Source organism: Natator depressus, chromosome 24 (genome assembly GCF_965152275.1).
Source record: "Natator depressus isolate rNatDep1 chromosome 24, rNatDep2.hap1, whole genome shotgun sequence".
In the NCBI taxonomy this organism is placed as follows: domain Eukaryota; kingdom Metazoa; phylum Chordata; order Testudines; family Cheloniidae; genus Natator; species Natator depressus.
This window is the reverse complement of record NC_134257.1, coordinates 18403064-18425660: the sequence shown is the minus strand read 5'-3', so window position 1 is coordinate 18425660 and position 22597 is coordinate 18403064. Positions and strand designations below refer to the sequence as shown.

The 22597-nt window shown below is 59.8% G+C and overlaps 2 protein-coding genes across 2 annotated transcripts; one reads left to right on the top strand and one right to left on the bottom strand.

Moving 5' to 3' along the window:
* Positions 1-2017: 2017 nt before the first annotated feature.
* Positions 2018-6097, bottom strand: LOC141977133 (hyaluronan synthase 1-like). The gene is made up of 5 exons (XM_074938459.1): positions 6059-6097; positions 4886-5589; positions 4384-4609; positions 3716-3848; positions 2018-3235 (listed from the first exon to the last, which is right to left on the bottom strand). The coding sequence occupies exons 2-5, from the start codon at positions 5585-5587 to the stop codon at positions 2560-2562; spliced, it is 1737 nt and encodes a 578-aa protein (XP_074794560.1). The 5' UTR covers positions 5588-5589; positions 6059-6097; the 3' UTR covers positions 2018-2559.
* Positions 6098-16525: 10428 nt separating this feature from the next.
* On the top strand, positions 16526-17599 carry LOC141977272 (chemerin-like receptor 1). The gene has a single exon (XM_074938660.1). The coding sequence runs from the start codon at positions 16526-16528 to the stop codon at positions 17597-17599; it is 1074 nt and encodes a 357-aa protein (XP_074794761.1).
* Positions 17600-22597: the final 4998 nt, after the last annotated feature.

The window sequence follows — 22597 nt, the reverse complement described above, 5'->3', positions numbered from 1 at the left end:
CGCTAGGGGGCGCTGTGCTGCAGGGAGCAAGGTCAGACTCCTGTATAGACAGCCCCTGCGCCCCACCCCGGACGTGGGTGCAACTCAGCACCGGGCCAAGGGTCCTTGTATAAAGTGAAGGCTTATCAATAATCATCTAAATTAAAACAAGGAAAGTTAATGACAAGGGTCGAGAAGACAGATATTTCAAAAAAATACATTTTATTTGCCACAGTTCATAAAATAAACCCAGTAAAAATCTCTCCTGTTAAATGGCTCTTTGTAATTATTACAGACAAATAAATAGACTATGTTCCTTCATTTCCCTGCTGGAAAGGGGCCTCCTCTCGCCCTCACGATCTGTAAAGTTTATTGAGGTGAAAGGATCCACCCAGCAAGGGCAGCGAATTTCCCCTCCTTCATCCCCAAACTCAGAATCTGGAGTGGGATCTTTTCAGTGCGAGCAAACGGCGACAGGATGTAAAGTTGGCAGCATTTGTCAGCCTGGAATGGCCAAACTGCACAGTGCAGGATAAAAACCTACTACCGCTGTGAAGGGAGATCCTCCCGAAGCGCTCAGGCATTACTGATTTGGAAGAGGTGAGGTTTGTCCAGTGAGCGTGGCCATTCGGCAGACGTAACGGCATCCGCAACACAAAGTCCAGCAATGACGCGCTCCTCCCCAGAGACGGATGAATCTCAGCGGTGCGCGAGGGATCCCTGTGTAACCAGCCGCCCCACCCCAGAGGTGGCTGCATCTCAGTGCCACACTGGATGAACAGCTCCTGCACCCCGCAACAGAAACAGCGACGTCTCAACGCCTGGCAAAGGATTCCCTGTGTAAACAGCCCCCGGGCCCCACCCCAGAGGCAGCTGGATCTCAACCCTGGTTTAAGACAGTCCCAGCAGAGACGTGCGGGTGTGGGAGTTGCAGAGAATGAGATTAATAAATAAAACAAGATCAGACAATTGCTTGGAGCTGGACATTAACTCGGTACTAGGGGAAAGACGGAAGTTTCTGAGCTCCTGTGTCTTGGGGCTGACAGAGCTACGGGGCTGATGAGGTGTGAACAATCTATGCCCCCCCCACCACCCCACTGAGCGCTGAAGAGATGCCCAGCGGCCAGTGGAAGAAGGCATCAGCCAGCAGACCTAGCGCCATGCAGAGTTGTGGGGCGGGGAGTGTCCTACCCCGAGGGAAACCCCCCCACCCCGTGCTGTTGTCGGCTGCGTCTATGCTACGGGGTGAGGCTGGTTCCGGCACTCGAGCTATGCCACTGTAGTCCCTGCAGTGTAGACATGGCCTCAGTGATGAGAGAACCCAGGAGTCCTGACTCCCAGCCTCCCTGCTCTAACCACTAGACAAGTGGTTCTCAGAATTTTGTATTGGTGACCCCTTTCACACAGGAAGCCTCGGAGAGTGACCTCCTCCCCCCTTATAAATTAAAAATACATTTTTTATATTCAACATTATTACAAAGGCTGGCGGCGAAGCAGGGTTTGGGGTGGAGGCTGACAGCTCGTGAACCCCACATAATAACCTGTGACCCGCTGAGGGGTCATGACCCCCTGTTTGAGACTCATAGAATCAGAATATCAGGGTTGGAAGGGACCTCAGGAGGTATCTAGTCCAACCCCCTGCTCAAAGCAGGACCAGCCCCAACTAAATCATCCCAGCCAGGGCTTTGTCAAGCCTGACCTTAAAAACCTCTAAGGATGGAGATTCCCCCACCTCCCTAGGGAACTCATTCCAGTGCTTCACCACCCTCCTCCTGAAATCGTGTTTCCTAATAGCCAACCTAGACCTCCCCACTGCAACTTGAGACCATTGCTCCTCGTTCTGTCATCTGCCACCACTGAGATCAGCCGAGCCCCATCCTCTTTGGAACCCCCCCTCAGGTAGTTGAAGGCTGATATCAAATCCCCCCTCACTCTTCTCTTCTGCAGATTAAACAATCCCAGTTCCCTCAGCCTCCCCTCATAAAGCATCTGCCCCAGCCCCCTAATCATTTTCATTGCCCTCCGCTGGACTCTCTCCAATTTGTCCACATCCCTTCTGTATTGGGGGGCCCAAAACTGGACCCAGTACTCCAGATGTGGCCTCACCAATGTCGAATAGAGGGGAATAATCACTTCCCTCGATCTGCTGGCAACGATCCTACTAATGCAGCCCAAAATGCCGTTGGCCTTCTTGGCAACAAGGCCACACTGCTGACTCATAGCCAGCTTCTCGTCTACTGTAATCCATCTGCACCAGACCCCATTCCCCTGTGAGAGTCAGGGATAGAATCCAGGAGTCGGGGCTCCAAGCCCCCTGCTCCAGACACTAGACCTTACTTCCCTTTCAGAGCTGGGGAGAGAACCCAGGAGTCCTGGCTCCCACAACCCCCATGCTCTAACCACTAGTCCCCACTCCCCTCCCAGAGCAGGGGATGGAACCCAGGAGTCCTGGCACCCTCGCTCCCTTCTCTCCCCAGTAGCCATCACTTCCCTGTTCTAATCCGGCCTTCCAGCTTCCCCACAGCCAGGCCGGGGGGGTGAGGTAGGAAGAGGATAACAAGGAACCCTGGCGTCCGGGCCTCACACCTGGACTGTGTAGTGACCGGCCCGCTTCCGGCAGCACCGCCGGATCCACACCCAGTACAGCAGCACCATGCCAGCCCAGTAGCCCAGGTAGACGCCCACCCCGATGACCAGGTATCTCAGCTCGGCCTGCTTGACCAGGCTGGTCCATTTGGCCAGGGCCTCTTGGTAGATGGTGTAGCCCAGCCCCGCCAGCAGCAGGAGCCCCCAGATGGAGACGGGCAGCAGGGGCATCAAGTTGCCCACCATCTTCTTCCTCCCGGAGGTGCCCCAGCTGCTCTTGTTCATGGTGACGATGGCGAAGTACTTGGCCGGCAGGAGGCCGCCCATGTAGAGCAGGGCGTAGAGGCTCATGAAGAGCATGCGGGGGCTGCCCCGCAGCCAGCAGGCGTAGAGCGCCTTGATGCAGGCCACCAGCTGGACGCAGAGCAGGACCCACAGCACGTCCCACAGGCTGCCGCCATAGAAGAGGCGCAGGACGGTGGCCGTCACGAAGAAGGGGAAGACGCCGGCCACCACGGCCTCGTAGGTCATCCACAGGTGGTGCCGGTGCCACCAGAGGGCGTTGTAGAGCCACTCGCGGAAGTAGGACTTGGTCCAGCGGGTCTGCTGGGCCAGCCAGCGCAGGAACTGGGCGGGGGTCTCTGAGTAGCAGCGGGAGCGGGCCGTGTACCTGGAGGGGGGCAGGCGGGGGGCTTAGCTAATGCAGAGCTGGGGTTGGAACCCAGGAGTCCTGACTCCCAGTCCCCCTGCTCTGCCCGCTAGCCCCACTCCCCTCCCAGAGCCGGAAATAGAACCCAGGTGTCCTGGCTCCTATCGCCCTGCTCTAACCACTAGCCCCCGCTCCCCTCCCAGAGCTGGGGAGAGAACCCAGGAATCCTGGCTCCCAACCCCCCCTGCTCTAACCGCTAGCCCCCACTCCCTTCCCAGAGCCGGGGAGAGAACCCAGGAGTCCTGGCTCCCAACCCCTCCTGCTCTAACCGCTAGCCCCCGCTCCCCTCCCAGAGCCAGGGAGAGAACCCAGGAGTCCTGGCGCCCATTCCCCCCGCTCTAACCACTAGCCCCCGCTCCCCTCCCAGAGCCGGGGAGAGAACCCAGGAGTCCGGGCCCCCAGCCCCCAGGAGGGCCGGGCCCAGCTGGGCCGTGCACTCACTTGGTGGCGTAGCCCATGCTCAGCATGCGGTTGGTGAGGTGCCGGTCGTCGCCGAAGGTGCAGTGGGTGCCCAGGAATTTCTGGTGGTACCAGGACTCCAGGAACTGCTGCAGGAGGTCGTTCCGGTACAGGCCTGCAGGGGGCAGCAGGCAGCGCAGGGTCAGCAAAGCCGGAATTCCCAGCGCTCCCTTCCCGGCCCCTCCTCGAGCCGGGATAGAGCCCCCTGCTCTAGCCACTGGACCCCACTCCCCTCCCAGAGCCAGGGAGAGACCCAGGAGTCCTGACACCCAGCCCCCCTGCTCTAGCCACTGGACCCCACTCCCCTCCCAGAGACGGGGAGACCCCAGGAGTCCTGACACCCAGCCCCCCTGCTCTAGCCACTGGACCCACTCCCCTCCCAGAGACGGGGTGACCCCAGGAGTCCTAACACCCAGCCCCCCTGCTCTAGCCAACAGACCCCACTCCCCTCCCAGAGACGGGGAGACCCCAGGAGTCCTGACACCCAGCCCCCCTGCTCTAGCCACTAGACCCCACTCCCCTCCCAGAGCTGGGGAGAGAACCCAGGAGTCCTGGCTCCCAGCCCCCCTGCTCAGCCCCCCCTGCTCTAACCACTAGCCCCCACTCCCTTCCCAGAGCGTGGGAGAACCCAGGCGTCCTGGCAGGCTCACCCAGGGGCCCGCTGATGCAGGAGACGCAGTCGAAGTAGGACTGGCAGGCGCGCTCCACGTTGAAGGCCATCCAGTAGCGCAGGCTGCTCATGAAGCTGATGAAGGAGTCGGAGACGTTCAGGATCCGCACGTCGCCCCCCACGGCTCCGTAGCGCTTGTTGGCCTCCAACACCTTCACCATCTCCACCGTGGCGCTGGGGTCCAGCTTGGTGTCTGAGTCGCACACCTGGGGGCGGCCGAGGAGGGGGTGTTACTTGCGGAGACCCCCAGGGGGAGCTGTGCTGAGCCCTATGCCAAGTGCATCACTAGGGGTGATCTCCCCTGGCAGTCAGGACTGTCCCGATGCCCCAGGGTGGTGTTAGAGGGCCTGTACTGCACAGGGTGGGGACAGGCCTCTCCCCTGGCAGGCAGGTCAGGACCTCATGCCCGGAACGGCAGTAGGGGGTGCTGTGCTGTGCCGGGGGGTGGGGTAGGGGGAGGGTAGCCAGCTGGTTGCTCCTACCTGGATATAGTCCACCGAGTTGCCCAGCGCCCTGAAGGCCGTGTACATCACCTCCCGCTTCCCGCCCCATCGCTGCATGATGCAGACGCATCGCCTGGACCGGATCAACTCCTCCACCGCCAGCTGGCCCGGGTCCACCATCTCCACCTCGGTGTAGGGCCCAGGCTCCTCCCCTCCTGCCCCCTGGGAGCCGCCACCCCCCTCCTCGCCCTCCAGCGGGGGCAGCTGGTGGTAATTGTTCTCCCAGACGTAGGTGCCCACGTCCTCGCCGGCGAAGACCTCCTGGAACATGTCCATCATGTAGCGGTCGTCGGGGCTGTTGCCGTCGATCACCATGAGGATCCGCAGCTTCTCTGGGGGGTACAGGGTGGCCCGCACCGACTCCAGGCACTGCCGGAGATAGGAGGGGTCTTCTTGGTAGGCCGAGATGGTCAACGCCACCGTCTTGGTGTAGCTACAGGCCAACGACTCCCTCCTCATCCGCCGGTGCTCCAGAGAGGCGAAGAAGCTCTGGATGACCAGGTGGGCGGCGAGGAAGACTCCATAGAGGCCGAAGGCCATGATCCGATACTGGTCGGCCACCAGCTGGATCCCAGCGACATAAGCCCATGTCAGGACCCCCAAGATGAGCAGGGCAAAGGCGATGGTGAGGATGCGGCGCCCGGCAGAGATGAGGTATTTAGGTGCTTTTCTGGGGTCCATCTCTGCAAGGGACGGGCATGGGGTGAGATGCGGTTGGGTGCGTGTGGACTGGACCCCCCCAGGTCTCAGCAATGGGGGGATTCACCGCCTGGGGCTCTCCAAATTGACAGGAGCTCTGTGGCAGGGCCACAAAGATGATTAAACCGGGCTGGGAAGGAGGCGTTGTTGGGATGACGGCAACTGGCACCCGAAAAGGTCCGTTTGAATAAATAAATGACCCACACAGAGCACGACACTCCTCCTGTCAGCGCCAGGCAGGGAACCCTGGAGTCCTGGCTCCCAGCCCCACCCCCCGCTCGCTGTGACCCACCAGACCCCATTCCTCCTCCAGAACCAGTGAGAGAACCCAGGAGTCCTGGCTCTCACCCCCACTGCTGTGGCCCACCAGACCCCATTCCCCTCCCAGAGCTGGGGGAGAGAACCCAGGAGTCCCGGCTCGCCCTGCTCTAACCACTGGCCCCGGCTGCTCACCTGATGCCGGCTGCTCTCCCCGCTGGTGCTGTCGGTTCTGGCTCCCTTCCTGCGGCTGGGGGGAGCTTTTGAACTGCCTGGAGCGGGTGTGTGTGTGTGTGGGGGGGGACACACACACGCTGTGCCTGCGTCAGGCGGGGCGACCCAGCCTCCCCCCACTTGAGTCTCACCCCCCCTCCTCTTCCCAGCTGCGCCCCTCCCCCCAGCCACGCTTCCTTCCCCCCCGCCCCCGCAGGCTGGGCACTGACTGGCTATGCCCCGAGCTCTCCATGCGGGCCGGGTCCCGTGTTCTGCGGGGGGGGCTGCGGGTCGGGAGTGAGGGGCAGGGCAAGGGGGCGGGGGGGGGAGATTCCGGGGTCTGTGCTGATGGGGCTGGGAACGTCAGCGGGTTGGGGCAGCCCAGTGAGTAACCGCCCCCCCCCACCGCCCCTCGCCTCGCAGGTGGGTCCTGCTGGTCAGTGGGGTGGGGGGGCGCTGGATGTTAACTGGCCAGGACGTGGGTGGGGGGCAGAGCAGCAGAGAGAGCACCAGGGGGACCTCCCCCCCCACAGCTCTGCCTCTCACTCCCGACCCGCAGCCCCCTGCCAGCCCAGCCTGGGGCTTCCCCCCAACCCCCCCCAGCCCTGCCGGCGCCCCTCACTCCCGACCCGCAGCCCCCTGCCAGCCCAGCCCTGGGCTCCCCCCTTCCCAGCCCTGCCGGTGCCCCTCACTCCCGACCCGCAGCCCCCTGCCAGCCCAGCCCTGGAGCTGACGGTGGGACCCTCCCTTATTCTGCCCCGGACGAGCCCGTTGTCAGGGTGGCAACAAAATAAATAGAGGGGACTTGAGCAATAAAGTGCCCCCCCCCATCATGCACTTTTCCATGAACTCCAGCCCAGCCCCCCCCCACAACCCCCGCCCCTCCCTCTGCGCTTTGCCAGCCCCTGCCCCACAGATCCCCCCACCCCACTCTGCTGAGCTGCCCCCCTCTCCCCCAGGTGCCGACACCCTCCCCGCTGCCCTCCCACTGGGGAAGTTTTCAAGGAGGCAGATGTGTGGGTGTGGGAGGGCAGGGGCTGGGCCGTGTATCTCGCAGCCCCCCCCCAATCCCTGCCAGAGTGGGGGGCTGGGAGCCGGGGCTAGCGATAGGGGTGGGGTTTGGGGTTCCGGGAATTCAGGTGCAGCCCTGTGGTTACCGTGCGCCACATTCCTGGCATGGTTCTAGGTTGTGCCAAGCCCCTTGGACAACCCCCCTCCACACACCTGGGTGGCAGGGCTGGATTGCTCATTTCCTCTCCCATCTCCCCCCGCAAGGGGAATGGGGACCGGGATAGGGGGCCTTTCCCTTGGGGGCGGGGAGGGAAAGACTGGCTGGCTCTGGGGTAGGGGGTTCAGTGGCCTCATGTGTGAATGGAGTCTGCCGGGTCTCAGCCCCAGCCCCCCCCCCCATATGGACACTAACCCACCCCCTGGATGGACCACAGGGACTCAGCCCCCTCCACACCCATGCTGGGATGAGGGAAGCACGGTGAGGGGGGGCATGTGTCTGAGCTACAAGACCTCTGCCCTGAGCTGGGACCCAAGCGTCCGGCTGGTGTAATCCCCGCTCCTCAGCCATGAATCTCTCTGCTCCAGGCTCCTGGCCCTGTCCAAAGGCAGCCGGATGATCCTGCCCCCTTTCCAGAGGGCACAGGACATGTGGCAGGGCCAGGGAGAGGACCCAGGCGTCCTGCCCTCTGCTTTGCCTTGCAGAGGGAATGTGCCCCAATAAGTGCCAGTGTAACCCATCTGAGCACCTGCGGCTCCACCACCCGACAGTCCAGGGAGGTTGTTGTCCCCCACCCCCCACCAGCCAAGGGACTGGATCTCTGTGCTGGAGACCCCCAGCTGCTGGCCTCCCCGCCCCCAACTCCTTCCCAGTCCGTCCCACACCCCAGTCCCCAACCTCGTAACCTCCAGCTGCTCCCTAACCTCAGATCCCCAGACCCACCTCTACCCCCTTGATCTCGCTGACCCTGTCCCCGCAGAGCTCCTTGACTTGGCTGCCCGAGTCCCTCCATAACCCCAGCTCCACTAACACCCCCGCCACTCCGGTGCCCTCTGACTCCCGCTTCCAGGATCCCTGAGTCTGCAGCCTGCAGGGGTGTGAACGGGGAGTTCCTGGCTTTGCTGATCCCATCAGCTTTGACCTCATGCACCCCACCCTGGTCCGGCCCGGGGACCAGAGCTGTGAAGCAATGGACAGATTGGTGAGCATGGCAAACCAGGGAACGGGACTCGTGGCAAAACAGGGGTATAGGAGACTCCCTGCCACTGGGGATTAGTGGGCTTAACCCGTGGGACTCCCTGCCACTGGGCATCAGCTGGTTTAACCTGAGAGACTCCTGGCGACTGGGGTTAACCCATAGGACTCCCTGCCACTGGGATTAGCAGTGTTAACCAGACCCCATTGTGCCAGGCATTGCCCCACTGAGCTCCCACACTGTTACCCCGTGGGACTCCCTGCCACTGGAGGCTGGATACAGGGGAGACTGCACCTTCTCGAGGAGGTAGGTGTCCCAGTCCCAGAGATGGGGCGGGGGGGAGCTGCAGGTTGGCCCGGGATCCCAGAGGCTCCCCCCACATGTACGCATCCTGCTATGGCAGCCTCCCTGGCACATACTGGGACGGGGCACGGCCCAGGGAGAAGCATTCCCAGCATGTGCTCTGCACAAGGGGCTGACTCAGCCCTTATCTCAGTTAGGCACTCCCCAGCCCAGACTGGACATTGGGCAATCGGGGAAACAAGGGAATGGCACCATGACTCAGGACGGGAGGGGGTCTAGTGGTTAGAGCAGGAGGCTGCTGGGAGCTGGGACTCCTGGGTTCTCTCCCCGGCTTAGGGAGGGCAGTGAGATCTAGTAGTTAGAGGGGGTGGGGGTCTGGGAGCCAGGACACCTGGGTTCTCTCCCTGGCTCAGGGAGGACAGCGGGATCTAGTGGTTAGAGGGGGTGGGGGTCTGGGAGCCAGGACACCTGGGTTCTCTCCCTGGCTCAGGGAGGACAGCGGGATCTAGTGGTTAGAGGGGGTGGGGGTCTGGGAGCCAGGACGCCTGGGTTCTCTCCCCAGCTCAGGGAGGGCAGCGGGATCTAGTGGTCAGAGGCTGGCGGGGCCCCCGTTGCCATGGCAGCAGGATAGCCTTCTCCCAAACAGTCTGTGCTCAGCCATAATCAGCCCATGGCTCAGGGCGCTGACATTTCCTCTCCAGCTGCCTGGGAACCTCCACCCCAGGCAACACCCGTCCCCCGGGGCCGCCCTCCTGTCACTGAGGCAAAGCAGGAGCCGGAGGGATGTGCCAGCCCCCTCCCACCCTGCTCTAACCACTGCACTGCCTTCCCCTCCCAGAGCCGGGGAAAGAACCCAGGGATGGTCTAGATCAGGGCTGGGCAAACTTTTTGACCCGAGGGCCACATCTGGGTATAGAAATTTTATGGTGGGCCATGAATGCTCACGAAATTGGGGGTTGGGGTGTGGGAGGGGGTGAGGGCTCCGGTTGGGGGTGCCGGCTCTGGGGTAGGGCCAGAAATGAGGAGTTCAGGGTGTAGGAGGAGGCTCTGGGGTGGGGCAGGAGGTCTGGGTGCAAGGCGGGTGTGGCTCCAGCTGGGGGTGCGGGCTCTGGGTGGGGCTGGGGGGGTGCAGGAGGGTGCTCCGGGCTGGGACCAAGGGATTTGGAGGGTGGGAGAGGGATCAGGGCTGGGGCAGGGGGTTGGGGTGCAGGAGGGGGTCGGGGGTGCAGGCTCCAGGTGGTGCTTACCTCAAGCAGCTCCCTGAAGCAGAGGCATGTCCCCCCTCAGGATCCTATGCAGAGGTGTGGCCAGGCAACTCTGCGCGCTGCCTGCAGGCGCTGCCCCTGCAGTTCCCATTGGCCACAATTCCCAGCCAATAGGAGATGCAGAGGCAGCATTTGGGGTGGGGGCAGCGTGCGGAGCCCCCTGGCTGCCCCTTCATGTAGGAGCCAGAGGGAGGACATGCTGCACGGAGCCACGGTACGCGCAGCTGACCCCGCTCCCCAGCTGGAGCGCCGGAGCGGGGAAATCCCTGGACCTTGGTACCCAGCGGGAGCTCGAGGGCGGATTAAAATGTCTGAAGGGCCAGGTGTGGCTCCCGGGCCGTAGTTTGCCCACCCCTGGTCTAGATAATACTTAGTCCTGCCTTGAGGTGCAGGGGACTGGAGTAGATGACTCCTCCAGGTCCCCTCCAGTTCTCTGATTCTATGGGTCCTGGTGCTCAGCCCCTCAGTCTAACCACTCGACCCCACTCCCCTCCCAGAGCTGGGGATAGAACCCAGGAGTCCTGGTGCCCAGCCCCCTGCTCTAACCACTCCACCCCACTCCCCTCCCAGAGCTGGGGAGAGAACCCAGAAGTCGCCTGTATGTTCTGGAATGATTCAGCTGCCACCTGCTGACGAAATTGTGCATTGCACCTTGTCCGCTCATCCATACCCAGGCCCAGACCCCCGCGCAGCGTGTGCTGATCGGACTAAATCCAGCTGGGGCTGATGTATTGCAACCTGGGGCAGGGGGGAGCTGGGAGCCAGGACTCCTGGGTTCTCTCCCTGGTCCTGGGAGTGGAGTGGTGTCTAGGGGACTGTGATAAATGAAGGGGGTGGGGGGGTAGCTCCCTCTGATGGACACCCAGCCAGCCATTTAGCTATAAAATCCCTCTTGGTAGCTGTTCTCCGCTTCCTTTACCTGTAAAGGGTTAAAGAGTCCCCGAGGCCAAGAAAAGAAAGTGGGCACCTGGCCAAAAGAGCCAATGGGAAGGCGAGAACTTTTTAAAATGGGGAAAGAAACTTTCCCTTTGTCTGTTGTTCTCTGGGCTGCAGGGACAGGGAGCAGCCCTGGGAGAGGCAGGAAAGCTGGGTGAGGTGTGAACCAGGTCTGAACAATTATTTCCCATACCTGGAAGGAATCACTAGGACAGGGAATGTTTAAAGAGACGTGATCAGGTTTATTTCTTTATTTTGGCTCGTGGACTCCTCTGTGCTAAACCCCAGATGCTTTTGTTGGCTTGTAACCTTTACGCTGAACCCACAAGAAAGCTCGTTTGGGTGCTTGGTTTTTGGAATGGCTCTTTTAAAATCTAGCAAAAGCCTCAACTCCAGATGTATTTTCTTTCTTTTGGGTTTTAATAAAATTTACCTTTTTTAAGAACAAGATTTGGATCGTTGTGTCCGAAGAGGTTTCTGTGTGTTGTTTGATTAGCTGGTGGCAACAGCTAATTTCCTTTGTTTTCTTTCTCAGCTCTTCCCGGGAAGGGGGGTGTAAGGGCTTGAGGGTACCCCCCAGGGAGGAATTCCCAAGTGCGCCTGCCTGGGTCCAAGGGGGTTTTTGCATTTCGAGGTGGCAGCGTTTACCAAGCCAAGATCAGAGAAAAGCTGGAACCTTGAAAGTTTAATATAAGCCTGGAGTGGCCAGTATTAACTTTTAAAATCCTTTCAGGCCCCCACTTCTGCACTTGAAGTGCCAGAGTGGGGATTCAGCCTTGACAGGGTCAGAGCAGGGGGGCTAGTGGGGTCTAGGGAGTGGGGTCTAGTGGTTAGAGCAAGGGGGGCTGGAAGCCAGGACTTCTGGGTTCTCCCCCCCGGCTCTGGGAGGGGAATGGGGTCTAGTGGTTAGAGCTGGGGGGGTCAGCGCGGCAGGAAGGGGTGTAGACTCTGTGGTCCGTCTCTGTGCTGACTGGATCATGGCGCTGGAGTTGAATCCTTCCCAAGCACCCCCTGGCGATTCCCCACCCCCCACACACTTCCTTGATCCCAGCCACAATGGGGGCCAGAGTCAGCCACATCCTCCCACGGCCCCTTCCTGCCGCAGCCGCGCTGGCTGCGCTGGGCCATGTGTCACCCAGCCCCGGCGCTAAGCACGGCCACTCCCCCGTGGCTGGGACGGGCGGGCGGCCGTAGCTCAGGGGCCGGTGGGTGGCAGCCGGCTTCGGCCTGTGGCCCGGCGAGCGACTGGAGGGCCCCTGGGGGGATTCTGAGGAGCTGGGGGGTAGGGGAGCGATGGGGCTGGACAGAGACACTCTGACACACCCAAAGAGAACACACACACACACAGTGCGTAGCAACACGCACAGAATACGCCTGATATAGATCTATAGTGACAGATACGTACCGTACACAGCAACACACAGAACCAGACATGGACACAAAGCAACACACAGAGCAGGGCCTGTCCCTGCCAGCAGGGGGCGCAGAGAGACACGCACACACACACACACACACACACACACACACACACACAGCAGGGCCTGTCCCCGCCAGCAGGGGGCGCAGACACACACACACACACACACACACACACACACACACAGCAGGGCCTGTCCCCGCCAGCAGGGGGCGCAGACACACACACACACACACACACACACACACACACACACAGCAGGGCCTGTCCCTGCCAGCAGGGGGCGCAGACACACACACACACACACACACACACACAGCAGGGCCTGTCCCTGCCAGCAGGCGGCGCAGGGACACACACTCACACACACACACACACAGCAGGGCCTGTCCCTGCCAGCAGGGGGCGCAGAGACACACACACACACACACACACACACACACACAGCAGGGCCTGTCCCCGCCAGCAGGGGGCAGCAGGGACACACACACACGCACACACACATACACACACACAGAGCAGGGCCTGTCCCCGCCAGCAGGGGGCGCAGACACACACACACACACACACACACACACACACAGAGCAGGGCCCGTCCCCTCCATCAGGGGACAGCAGGGTCACACACACACACACACACACGTGCACGCACCCCCCCCCCACATTTGTGATGTGACCCCCGCCCCCCCCGCCCCACGACTTTTCTTCCGTCCCCATCGACTGAACCAGCCTGACTGAAAAATTTCTGGGGGCCGAGACGCCACCAGGCCCCTTGGGCAGCCCTCCCACTGCCCCCCGGTTCTTCCCCCCCTTGGGTCACAAGTGTCGCCTTGTTTCCTGCCTGATTATTTGCTCCCCGGGTCAGTACGGACAGACAGGCTCAACTCACCCCTTCGCCAACTTGTGGGTCAGTGGAGACCCGGGGGCCCACAGGCGCTGGCTAAGATTTCCCCAGGGGTCTGCGCCTGCACGTGAAGGTTTTTAGGGGCCCGCAGATGAAAAAGGGTGAGAACCACGGAGCTAAAGCCCTGGAGCCTCTCGCTCTAAGGCAGGTCTCCTAACCCTTTCGTTGTCCTCCCGGCCCTTCTCTGAGCCCTCCCCAACCGGCCAACGTCCTTCGTGAGCCGTGGGCCCCAGAACCGGAGGCAGGAGCCCGGCGGCGTCGCCCCAGGGCGTCCCACCTCCCTTGCCCCGTGGGAAATTCCTCGGCCAGCGTCGGGCCGACCCGGGCGGGTCCGGCGCTGGCCCGGCCGGGGGCTTTTGGTGTTTCTCTCTCTGCCCACCGGGCAGCCGGGAATTTCGCTTTGTCAAGAGGTTTTTAACTGGGTTTGTTTCCCTGGGGTTGGGGTTTGGCTAACGACTGTTTGTGTTTCCACGGGTAGATCCAGAGCCGCGGATGGGCCCGGCCCCTGTGACCCGTCGGTGCGAGGATGTGGTCTGAGGGCACCCACCGCTGTGTGCTGAGTTTGTTGGGTTACTCCACCTCCAGGTTCGGCGCACAGGCTGGCGTAAAGCCAGGAGTCCTGATCCCCCCCCCACAAAGCCCCGGCCAAGCCCACTAGGCACCACCCCCACGCCAGAGCTGGGCTGGCAGGGGCTGCGGGTCGGGAGTGAGGGGCACCGGCAGGGCTGGGGAGGGGGAATTGCCATGGCCCTTGTTTGGGAAGGGCTGAGTCATTTAACGGGGAAATATCAGACCCTGCGCCGGGGGGGCGGGGGGGGATGTAAAAGTCTGGATCTAATTGTCTCTGTGGGAACGAGCACTGGTGGTGGGGGGACGGATGACTGACAGACCGACGGAGACACGGACCCCACTCCCCTCATGGAGGCTGGCTCAGCAGCCCCTCCCCCAAACAGAGCCCCCCTCCCCCTAGTTCCCCCACCCAACAACCGCCCAACACAGGTCCCCAACAACACCCCACAGTCCTCCTCACAGCACCTCAATACAGGCCCCCACCCTAGAACTCCCCAGAACCCCCCACAAACACATCCCCCATAATGCCCCCAACCCCCCCACAGACCCCAATCCCCCCAAACACAGCCCCCCAACAATGCCACACAGTCCTCCACAGCATCCCAATACAGGCCCCCCCCCACAGCTCCCCACAACCCCCCACAAACAAAGCCCACTTAATTCCTCCGAGCCCCCCAATTCCCCCCAACACAGCCCCCGAATGCCCCCCAACAGCCTCCAACACACAGCCCCCCAACAATGCCCCACAGTCCTCCTCACAGCACCTCAATACAGGCCCCCACCCTAGAACTCCCCAGAACCCCCCACAAACACATCCCCCATAATGCCCCCAACCCCCCCACAGACCCCAATCCCCCCAAACACAGCCCCCCAACAATGCCACACAGTCCTCCACAGCATCCCAATACAGGCCCCCCCCACAGCTCCCCACAACCCCCCACAAACAAAGCCCACTTAATTCCTCCGAGCCCCCCAATTCCCCCCAACACAGCCCCCGAATGCCCCCCAACAGCCTCCAACACACAGCCCCCCAACAATGCCCCACAGTCCTCCTCACAGCACCCCCAACACAGGCCCCCACAGCTCCCCAGAACCCCCCACAAACACAGCCCTTGTAATGCCCCCAGCCCCCCACAGCCCCCAATCATCCCAAACACCGACCCCCAACAACACCCCACAGCACCCCAACACAGGTCTCCACCCCTCTCAGCTTCCCAGAGCCCCCCACAAACACAGCCCCTTTAATACCCCCAACTCTCCAATTTCTCCCCAAATACAGTCCCCCAATCCCTCCAACAGCCCCCAACAATGCCCCACAGTCTCCCCCCAGCACCCCAACACAGGCCCCCACCCCCACAGCTCCCCAGAACCCCCAAACACAACCTCCATACTTCCTCAACCCCTCCAAACACAGCCCCCCATCCCCCCAACACACAGACCCCCACAATGCCCCCACAACCCCCGCACTCCCCCCGCTGCACAGAGAAGCCCAGAGCAGAGGGCAGCCTGGTGCCAGGACAGAGACCAGGGCTGGGGGGAAGCACCACGTCCAGCACCCCCCCACACCTCCCGCCCCATTTCCTGGCACCTCCCCATAGCCACCGGCGGCACCAGGATCACTGCAGACACTCGGGGGCATCAGGGAGAGAGGGAGCGAATCACGAAGCCAACAGAGGAGAGAATCAGGAACAAGGTAACAAACCTGCCAGGCCAGCATGAGCAAACCTATCGTCCGTCTGTCTGCCCCCAGCCACCCCGTCTATCTATCTATCTATCTATCTATCTATCTATCTATCTATCTATCTACCCCATCCACCCCATCTATCTATCTATCTATCTATCTATCTATCTATCTATCTATCTATCTATCTATCTATCTTCATCACTGTAGTAGCTGGTAGATACATAGGCAGAGAGATAGATGGGATGTATGGGGATGGATAGATAGAAGTCCTGGCTCCCAGCCCCCTCCTGCTGTAACCAGTAGCCCCCACTCCCCTCCCAGAGCTGGGGAGAGAACCCAGGAGTCCTGGATCCCAGCCTCCTGGCCCGTTGTGCTCAGAGAAGAGCTGAGAGCTCAGGGGAAGCCATCGCAGTTGGCAGGAGCCGGGTCTGCACTGGGCATCTCAGGGTCTCTCCCTACCGTGCTGAGCCGGGGAAGAGTCTGACTGAGCTGGGGGGGTGGAAGGGGGGGGAGGTGTGTTGGACCGGGGACCATCCAACACATCTGTGGTGTTCCCGGCTGAGTGACCAGCATCCTGTCTCCAGAATGAAGTTGCACGACCTCAGGGTTTTCCTAGCCCAGCCAGTAACCACAGCGATGTGGCAACGCAGCTGGAGCTGGGAAAGTGAGAGTTGGATGCGATTACCCAGTTTCCTTGGTACCATGCAGCTAAATATTTTGAGTCCTGGCTGACTCAGGAGGGCTGGACATGGGACTGGAGGCCTTTTCCCCCGTCAGGGGCCCTGGCTCAGATCTGGCCCCAGGGCAGGGACTGGCTGACTCAGGAGGGCTGGACATGGGACTGGAGGCCTTTCCCCTGTCAGGGGCCCTGGCTCAGATCTGGCTCCAGGGTGGGGAGTGGCTGGCTCAGGGGGGCAGGTAATGGGGCATGCGGCTTTTCCCCTCCAGGGAGCACTGGCCCCAATTCGAGCCCAGAGTGGGGGTCTTGCCGTCTTAGGGGGGCAGTGTGAGTGGGGAATGAGACATGCAAACTTTCCCCTCTAGGGGGTGCTGGCCCCCATCCAGCCCCAGGGTGGGGACTGGCTGGCTCAGGATGGGTGGGGAATGGGGCACGGGGCCTTTCCCCTTATGTCCAATAACTCCTTTCCTGCAGCTTCTTCTTCAGCATGGCCGAAAACGCCTCCTCCCCCTACGACTATGATGGAGACTACGAGGATGACTCCAGCTTGGAGGCCGGCGCCAGGTTGCATGGCACCATGCACGTGGTCTCCATGGCGATCTATTCCATCGCCTTTGTGTTGGGGGTAACGGGCAATGGGCTGGTCATTTTCATCACCGGCTTTCAGATGAAGAGGACGGTCAACGCCGTCTGGTTCCTCAACCTGGCCGTGGCCGACTTCATCTTCACCTTCTTCCTCCCCCTCGGCGTGGCCTACGTGGCCCTGGGCTTCCACTGGCCCTTTGGCCGGGCCTTGTGCAAGATCAACACTGCCGTGGCCTTCCTCAACATGTTCGCCAGCGTCTTCCTCCTCACCGCCATCAGCGCTGACCGTTGCGTCACCGTGGCCTGGCCGGTCTGGGCCCAGAACCACCGCTCGCCCCGGCTGGCCTCCCTGGTGGCCATGGCTGTGTGGTTGGCAGCTCTTGCTCTCAGCTGCCCCTATGTGGTTTTCCGGGACACCGGGAGCTCCCCTTTTCAGGAGAATGTCACTCACTGCTACAATAACTATGCCCTGTCAGATGGCTTCCAGGGGGAGGAGATGGCTGGGCTGAGGGAGAGTCGGCACCGGGCCGTGGTGCTGACCCGATTCGTGGCTGGCTTTCTGGTGCCATTTGCCATCATCCTGGCCTGCTATGTGGTCATCGCAGCCAAGATGAGGAGGAACCAGCTGGCCCGCTCTGGCAGGCCCTACAAGATCATGGTGGCCGTGGTGACGGCCTTCTTCCTCTGCTGGTTCCCCTACCACGTCTTCTCCTTCCTGGAGGTGTCGGTCACTGCGGTGACGCCCCAGCTCCAGTCGCTCCTGGCAGTGGGGATCCCATTGGCCTCAGCCCTGGCCTATCTCAACAGCTGCCTCAACCCCCTCCTCTATGTCTTCGTGGGCCGGGATTTCAGGGAGAAGCTCCGGAGCTCGGTGCTGTCGGCCTTTGAAGGCGCCTTCAGCGAGGTCTCCGGCCAGTCCTTCCTCCCCGCCAGCAAGAGCAAGGCCAGCGCCAAGGCTGAGTGTCACCTGGTGTAGAGGGGACGGGCTGGCTCAGGGAGCCTTTCCTCTCAAGGGGCACTGGCTCCCAGCTGGCCAAAGGGGGGTCAGGGAATGGGACCTATTGTTACCAGCTTTGCCTGTTACTTTGGGGTATGCTCATTTATTCGGGTTACTCTTCTGGGGGGTGGGGGGAGGGTCTGTAATTCTATCCACGTACTGCTTGTGTCACTTGTGTTCTCATACAGAGCTCTGCTTCTCCCTGCTGCAAGTCCCCTCCCAATGGCGCCATCATCCAGGACCTAGGTTCCCCAGGGCTGGGTTCTTCCAGCCCCGGAATCAGACAAACACACCCACATTAACAGAACCCATCTGAGAGGACCGGGTTAATCAGCACGCCCAAGCTGACCCCTTAGATGTCCCTGGACTCAGCAGGCCGGGTCAAACAGCACCTCCAAGCTGTCACCCTCATAGGCCATCGACACCACACCGGAATAGAGCACACCTGAGCAGGCCAGGTCGACCAGCACTTTCAATCTGCCACCCTCCTATGTCCCTGATTCAGCACGTCCCTATCCCCACTTCCACGTTACAATGGTTCTGGTCGTAACCCGCTTGATGAGCAAACCCCACAGGATTTTTGGGCGCTGCAGGGATCTGTCTATCTATAGTTGTAGTGAAGATACCAAAGACAGGAACTCAGTGATTGTAATAACTGGCATGGTATCACACTTTTCTCTGTGCCAAGCAAAGTATTGTGTAAGATCATAGCCCAGCGTATATCAGAGGCAGCTGATAGTGTTCTCAGAAAAGAGCAAGCTGGTTTTCGGGAAAGGCGTGGATGCACAGACCAGATCTTCATTCCATGAAACATAATAGAACAGTGCTTAGCATGGCAATGGCAACTCTGCATACATTTCATAGACTTTGAGAAGGCTTTTGACAGCCGTCACAGGGCCAGCCTCTGGCTCAGTCTGTAGGCGTATGGAATTCCTTTCCGTATAATCAACGTCATCAAAAGCTTCTATTTCAACTTTACATGCCGTGTTGATCACAGTGAGCTCCGTTTTGAAGTCAAAACAGGAGTACGTCAGGGGTGTGTCATGTCTGCAGTCCTCTTCAGTATGGTCATCGACTGGGTGATGCGGCGTACAACAGAAGACAGGCCAAGAGGCATTAAATGGACGCTCTTCTCATCCTTTGAAGACCTGGACTTTGCAGATGATCTCGCTCTCCTATCACATACCCAACGCCATACACAAGAAAAAACAACTCGACTCAACTCATTCAACCAGCAAATTGGACTGAAAATCAACCGCAATAAGACAGCTATCATGAACTTTAATATTGCCTCACCATCACCAGTACAGATAGAGGATTATGTTCTCCCCAATGTAGAAACATTCACATACTTGGGCAGCACCATCAGCCAGGACGGTGGAACAAGCCAGGACATCCGGAACAAAATCAATAAAGCCAGGAACACCTTCAGGAGCTTAAAATACACTCTGGAAATCATCAAAATACAACACCAAAACCAAACTCAAGGCTTATCAGAGCTGTGTACTTTCAACACTACGTTATAGTGCAGAATGCTGGGGAATGAGAAAGTCTGACATGTCCAAACTGTCTTCATCCCGTACAACCTGCCTCCAAAAAAATCCTCGGTATCTTTTGGCCCAGAACAATCTCAAACCAAGATCTGTTGACACAGTGCAGCCAAGAGGATCTGAGCACCATCATTGCCAGGAGGCGAAGGAGATGGATTGGGCATGTGCTTCGGATGGAAACTGATTCCATCACCAGAGTAGCAATAAGATGGACACCTGAAAGCAGGCGAAAACGAGGCCTCCCGAAAACAACACGGTGAAGAGCTGTGGAAGCTGAGCTGAAAAACCTGGGGCAGACCTGGGGGACCTTTGAAAGACTTGCCAAAAACAGACAGGAGTGGAGGAGCTTCGTCACTGCCCTAAACACCAGAGGTGTAATAGGAACATGATGATGATGAACCACAGGGGAGCCAAACAAACAAAACAAGGATACTATTAAATCCAGCTCAAATTTTATTATAAAAGTCAGGTTTACAAAACTCTAACTGATCACACCAGTCAGGGTCAGAAGGCTGCACCTAAGAGACAGAGAGAGAGAGAGAGCTGGGTTCTCACCACTCCGTGAAGATTGAATCGATCGGGGGTCCCAGGCGGCGGTGGTAGCTGAGCGTCCAGAGTGCTGGAGACAGGCAGAGCCCCCAGCACGATCAGTCAGGAGAAGATGACGTCCCCATAGAACTGTTGCAGAGTTTGGATCCAGGCATCAGAACACTTACTTGAGTGTGGGTCGGGGTTTTTGTAAGGAAACAACAATGGTTCAAGGGAGAACTCGAGATTTGTGGATGTGTAAACAAGGGAGAATACCAAAGCTGTTTTGATCAGGCTAGACCATGGGAGCTGGTCATTCCTGGCTTTGGGCAGTGTCCCTTGGAGGGAGCTCACAATGCAATTAGGGAGCTTCACTATTTTGGTTCCCAATAAAGGATTTATTACTAGAATTGGTCTGATAACTGCTGAGCTGGGTGTGTGCAGGCGTGGGTTCGTTAACATCTGGAGCAGAGATCCCCCATGATGCAGTGCTGCCCTGCTTTTCCGGCCCCAGGGTTCCCTGCAGTTCTTGCCTTGGAATCTCTGGTCTCCATTCTGTCTGCTGATGTAGACAGGGTGGTCCCTAGCCATTTGGGTACCCTACGCAGCCCCCCCCATGGGGGTCTGTGTGGGGCCCCAGGCCTCTCCCCCCCTCCAGAGTCTGGGAGGCAGGAGCTGTGGGGGGCACTTTTGGGGGCCCCATAGGCCCAGAGTGGCCCGGGCGATTAGCGGGGGGCCAGAAGCAGCCCGCTCCGCTTCCCTCACCCTGGCCCGAGCTGTGTCACTCGGGGGAAGGGGCTTGGGGGAAGGGATCCCCCCCGCCGCACTCACCAGCAGCAGCGGGAAGTGGAGCAGCCCGGCCCCGGCCAGCTCTACTCCGCCAGCGGGGGGCGCCCTTTCCCCAACCTCACCGGCGGCGGGAAGTGGGGGACGAGGTGGGCCGGGGGTGGGCCGGGGGCGGAGCAGGGGGGAAGGGTAAGAGGCAGGACGGAAGGAGTTGTCCCAGGCCCAACACCCCCTTAGGGACAGCCCTGCCCCTTGCAGTGGGTGCAGCCCACGCGGGAGCTGGCCGAGGGATAGGGCTGGTCGCCGAGGCTGGTGCCCCCGCGTATGCAGCACGCAGCTGCCTAGGGTACCAAGAAATTTGGGGCAACCCAAATTTCATGGTGCCCTGCGCAGCTGCATATGCCTAAGGACAGCCCTGAATAGAGATGCCTCCTTGTCCCATCTTCGATGCAAATGAGGCTAGGGAAGTTTCCTTAATCCTGTCACCCTTGTCCCAGGGGTTTAGGTGTGTCTCCCACCGCCTTTCCATTGCTTTTAGTAAGTCTTTCTCCTGATGCAGATTTGGTTCAATCAGAGGCTGGCTGGTGGTGGTGGGACGTCTTTCATGAGTCAGACAGGCCCTGCGCCCTGGTTCCCCTAGGTAACACTGTACCCTCCCAGCTGGCACCAGGGTGGGGGAACTGGCTGGTTCAGGGTATGGAGTCAAGCTGTAGATAGACCCCAGGAGTCCTGGCTCCCAGCCCCCCTGCTCTGACCCACTAGACCACACTCCCCTCCCAGAGCCAGGGATAAAACCCAGGAGTCCTGGCTCCCAGCCCCACCTGCTCTAATCCACTAGACTCCCCTCCCCTACCAGAGCTCGGGAGAGAACTCAGGAGTCCTGGCTCCCAGCACAGCTCCCCCCACCCCGCTCTCCCCATTGCTGGCTGTTGAGTGTGGTTGTAATCTGGTGGTGAGTCATTCCCCGTCTCATGGCCTTTACGGATGAAGTTGGTGGTGACTGTGGGAAGGTCACTTGATTTCTCTGTGTCTCAGTTTCCCCATTTGTAAAGTGTGGGAAATAATTCTGCCTGTGTCTGTTCTGGCTGTGAGCTCTTTGGAGGGCAGGGACGTTCTTCTAACTCTGGGGCTGTGCAATGCCCGGTGCGATGGGGCCCTGATCTCGGCTGGGGTCTGTGCAGCGCCCAGCGCAATGGGGTCTCTGATCTCAACTGGGGTCTGTGCAGCAGCTGGCACAAAGGTGCCATGATCTGTTTAATTGGTTTTGGTGTTAATTCTCTGACACTTCGCACTTTGCATAATCCAGGAGGGTTTTTTTAATTTAATGTGATGTGTGTATGTATGAAACGCGTCCCCATAATCGCCCATAATCCACCTCTCCTAACCCTCATGCTGAAATCTAAACCTAACCCTCAACATACCCCTATGCCCCCACCGGAACAACCCCTAACCCTAGAACTGATCACACTGACTCTAACCACTTCTTCTAACCCTAACCTTAACACTCATTGATACCTTAACCCTAATCCCTGTCCTAACCCTAATCATACCCTTAACCTTAACCCTAACCCTAACCCTACCGCAGTGCTAACCCCAGCAGCAAAAATTAACTAGACACCCTCACCCTAAACATGGACCCTACCCTAAAACTTACACTCCTAACCCTAAAACTAGCCCCTACTATTAACCCTACACTAAAACTAGCCCCTGCCCCAAAGTCCTTCGTGTTGATTTTCAATAAGTCTTGGAGCACAGGCGAAATTGCAGACGACTGGAAGAAAACTAATGTTGTACCCAGGGGTGAAAGTAAGTCAAGTGACTTACAGGTATGCTGGGTCCAGCTCTGGCCCCCGGAAGGGGCGGGGCTGAGGGGTCAGAGCCAGCCCCAGCCCACCCTGTAAGGTAAGTGCCCCCCCCATCCTTCTCCTTCTCCTTCTCCTCCTTCGGGGTAGCAGCAGCAGCCCGGGGCTCTGGGGGCTATTTAAAGGGCCTGCGGCTCCCCTGCTTCTACTGCCCCGATCCTTTAATTAGCCCCCGGAGCCCTGGAGTAGCGGTGGCGGGGCTCCGGCGGCTATTTAAAGGGCTGGGGCAGTAGAAGCGGGGAGCCGCAGGC

Bases quoted from the DNA above. Each gene is read 5' to 3' on its own strand.
- LOC141977133 (XM_074938459.1), bottom strand. From the start codon at position 5,587: ATGGACCCCAGAAAAGCACCTAAATACCTCATCTCTGCCGGGCGCCGC. The intron at 4,610-4,885 runs GTAGGAGCAACC...GGCCGCCCCCAG, and splicing joins ACTCGGTGGACTATATCCAG to GTGTGCGACTCAGACACCAA. The intron at 3,236-3,715 runs GTGAGTGCACGG...GCCCCCCTCCAG, and splicing joins AGCATGGGCTACGCCACCAA to GTACACGGCCCGCTCCCGCT.
- LOC141977272 (XM_074938660.1), top strand. From the start codon at position 16,526: ATGGCCGAAAACGCCTCCTCCCCCTACGACTATGATGGAGACTACGAG.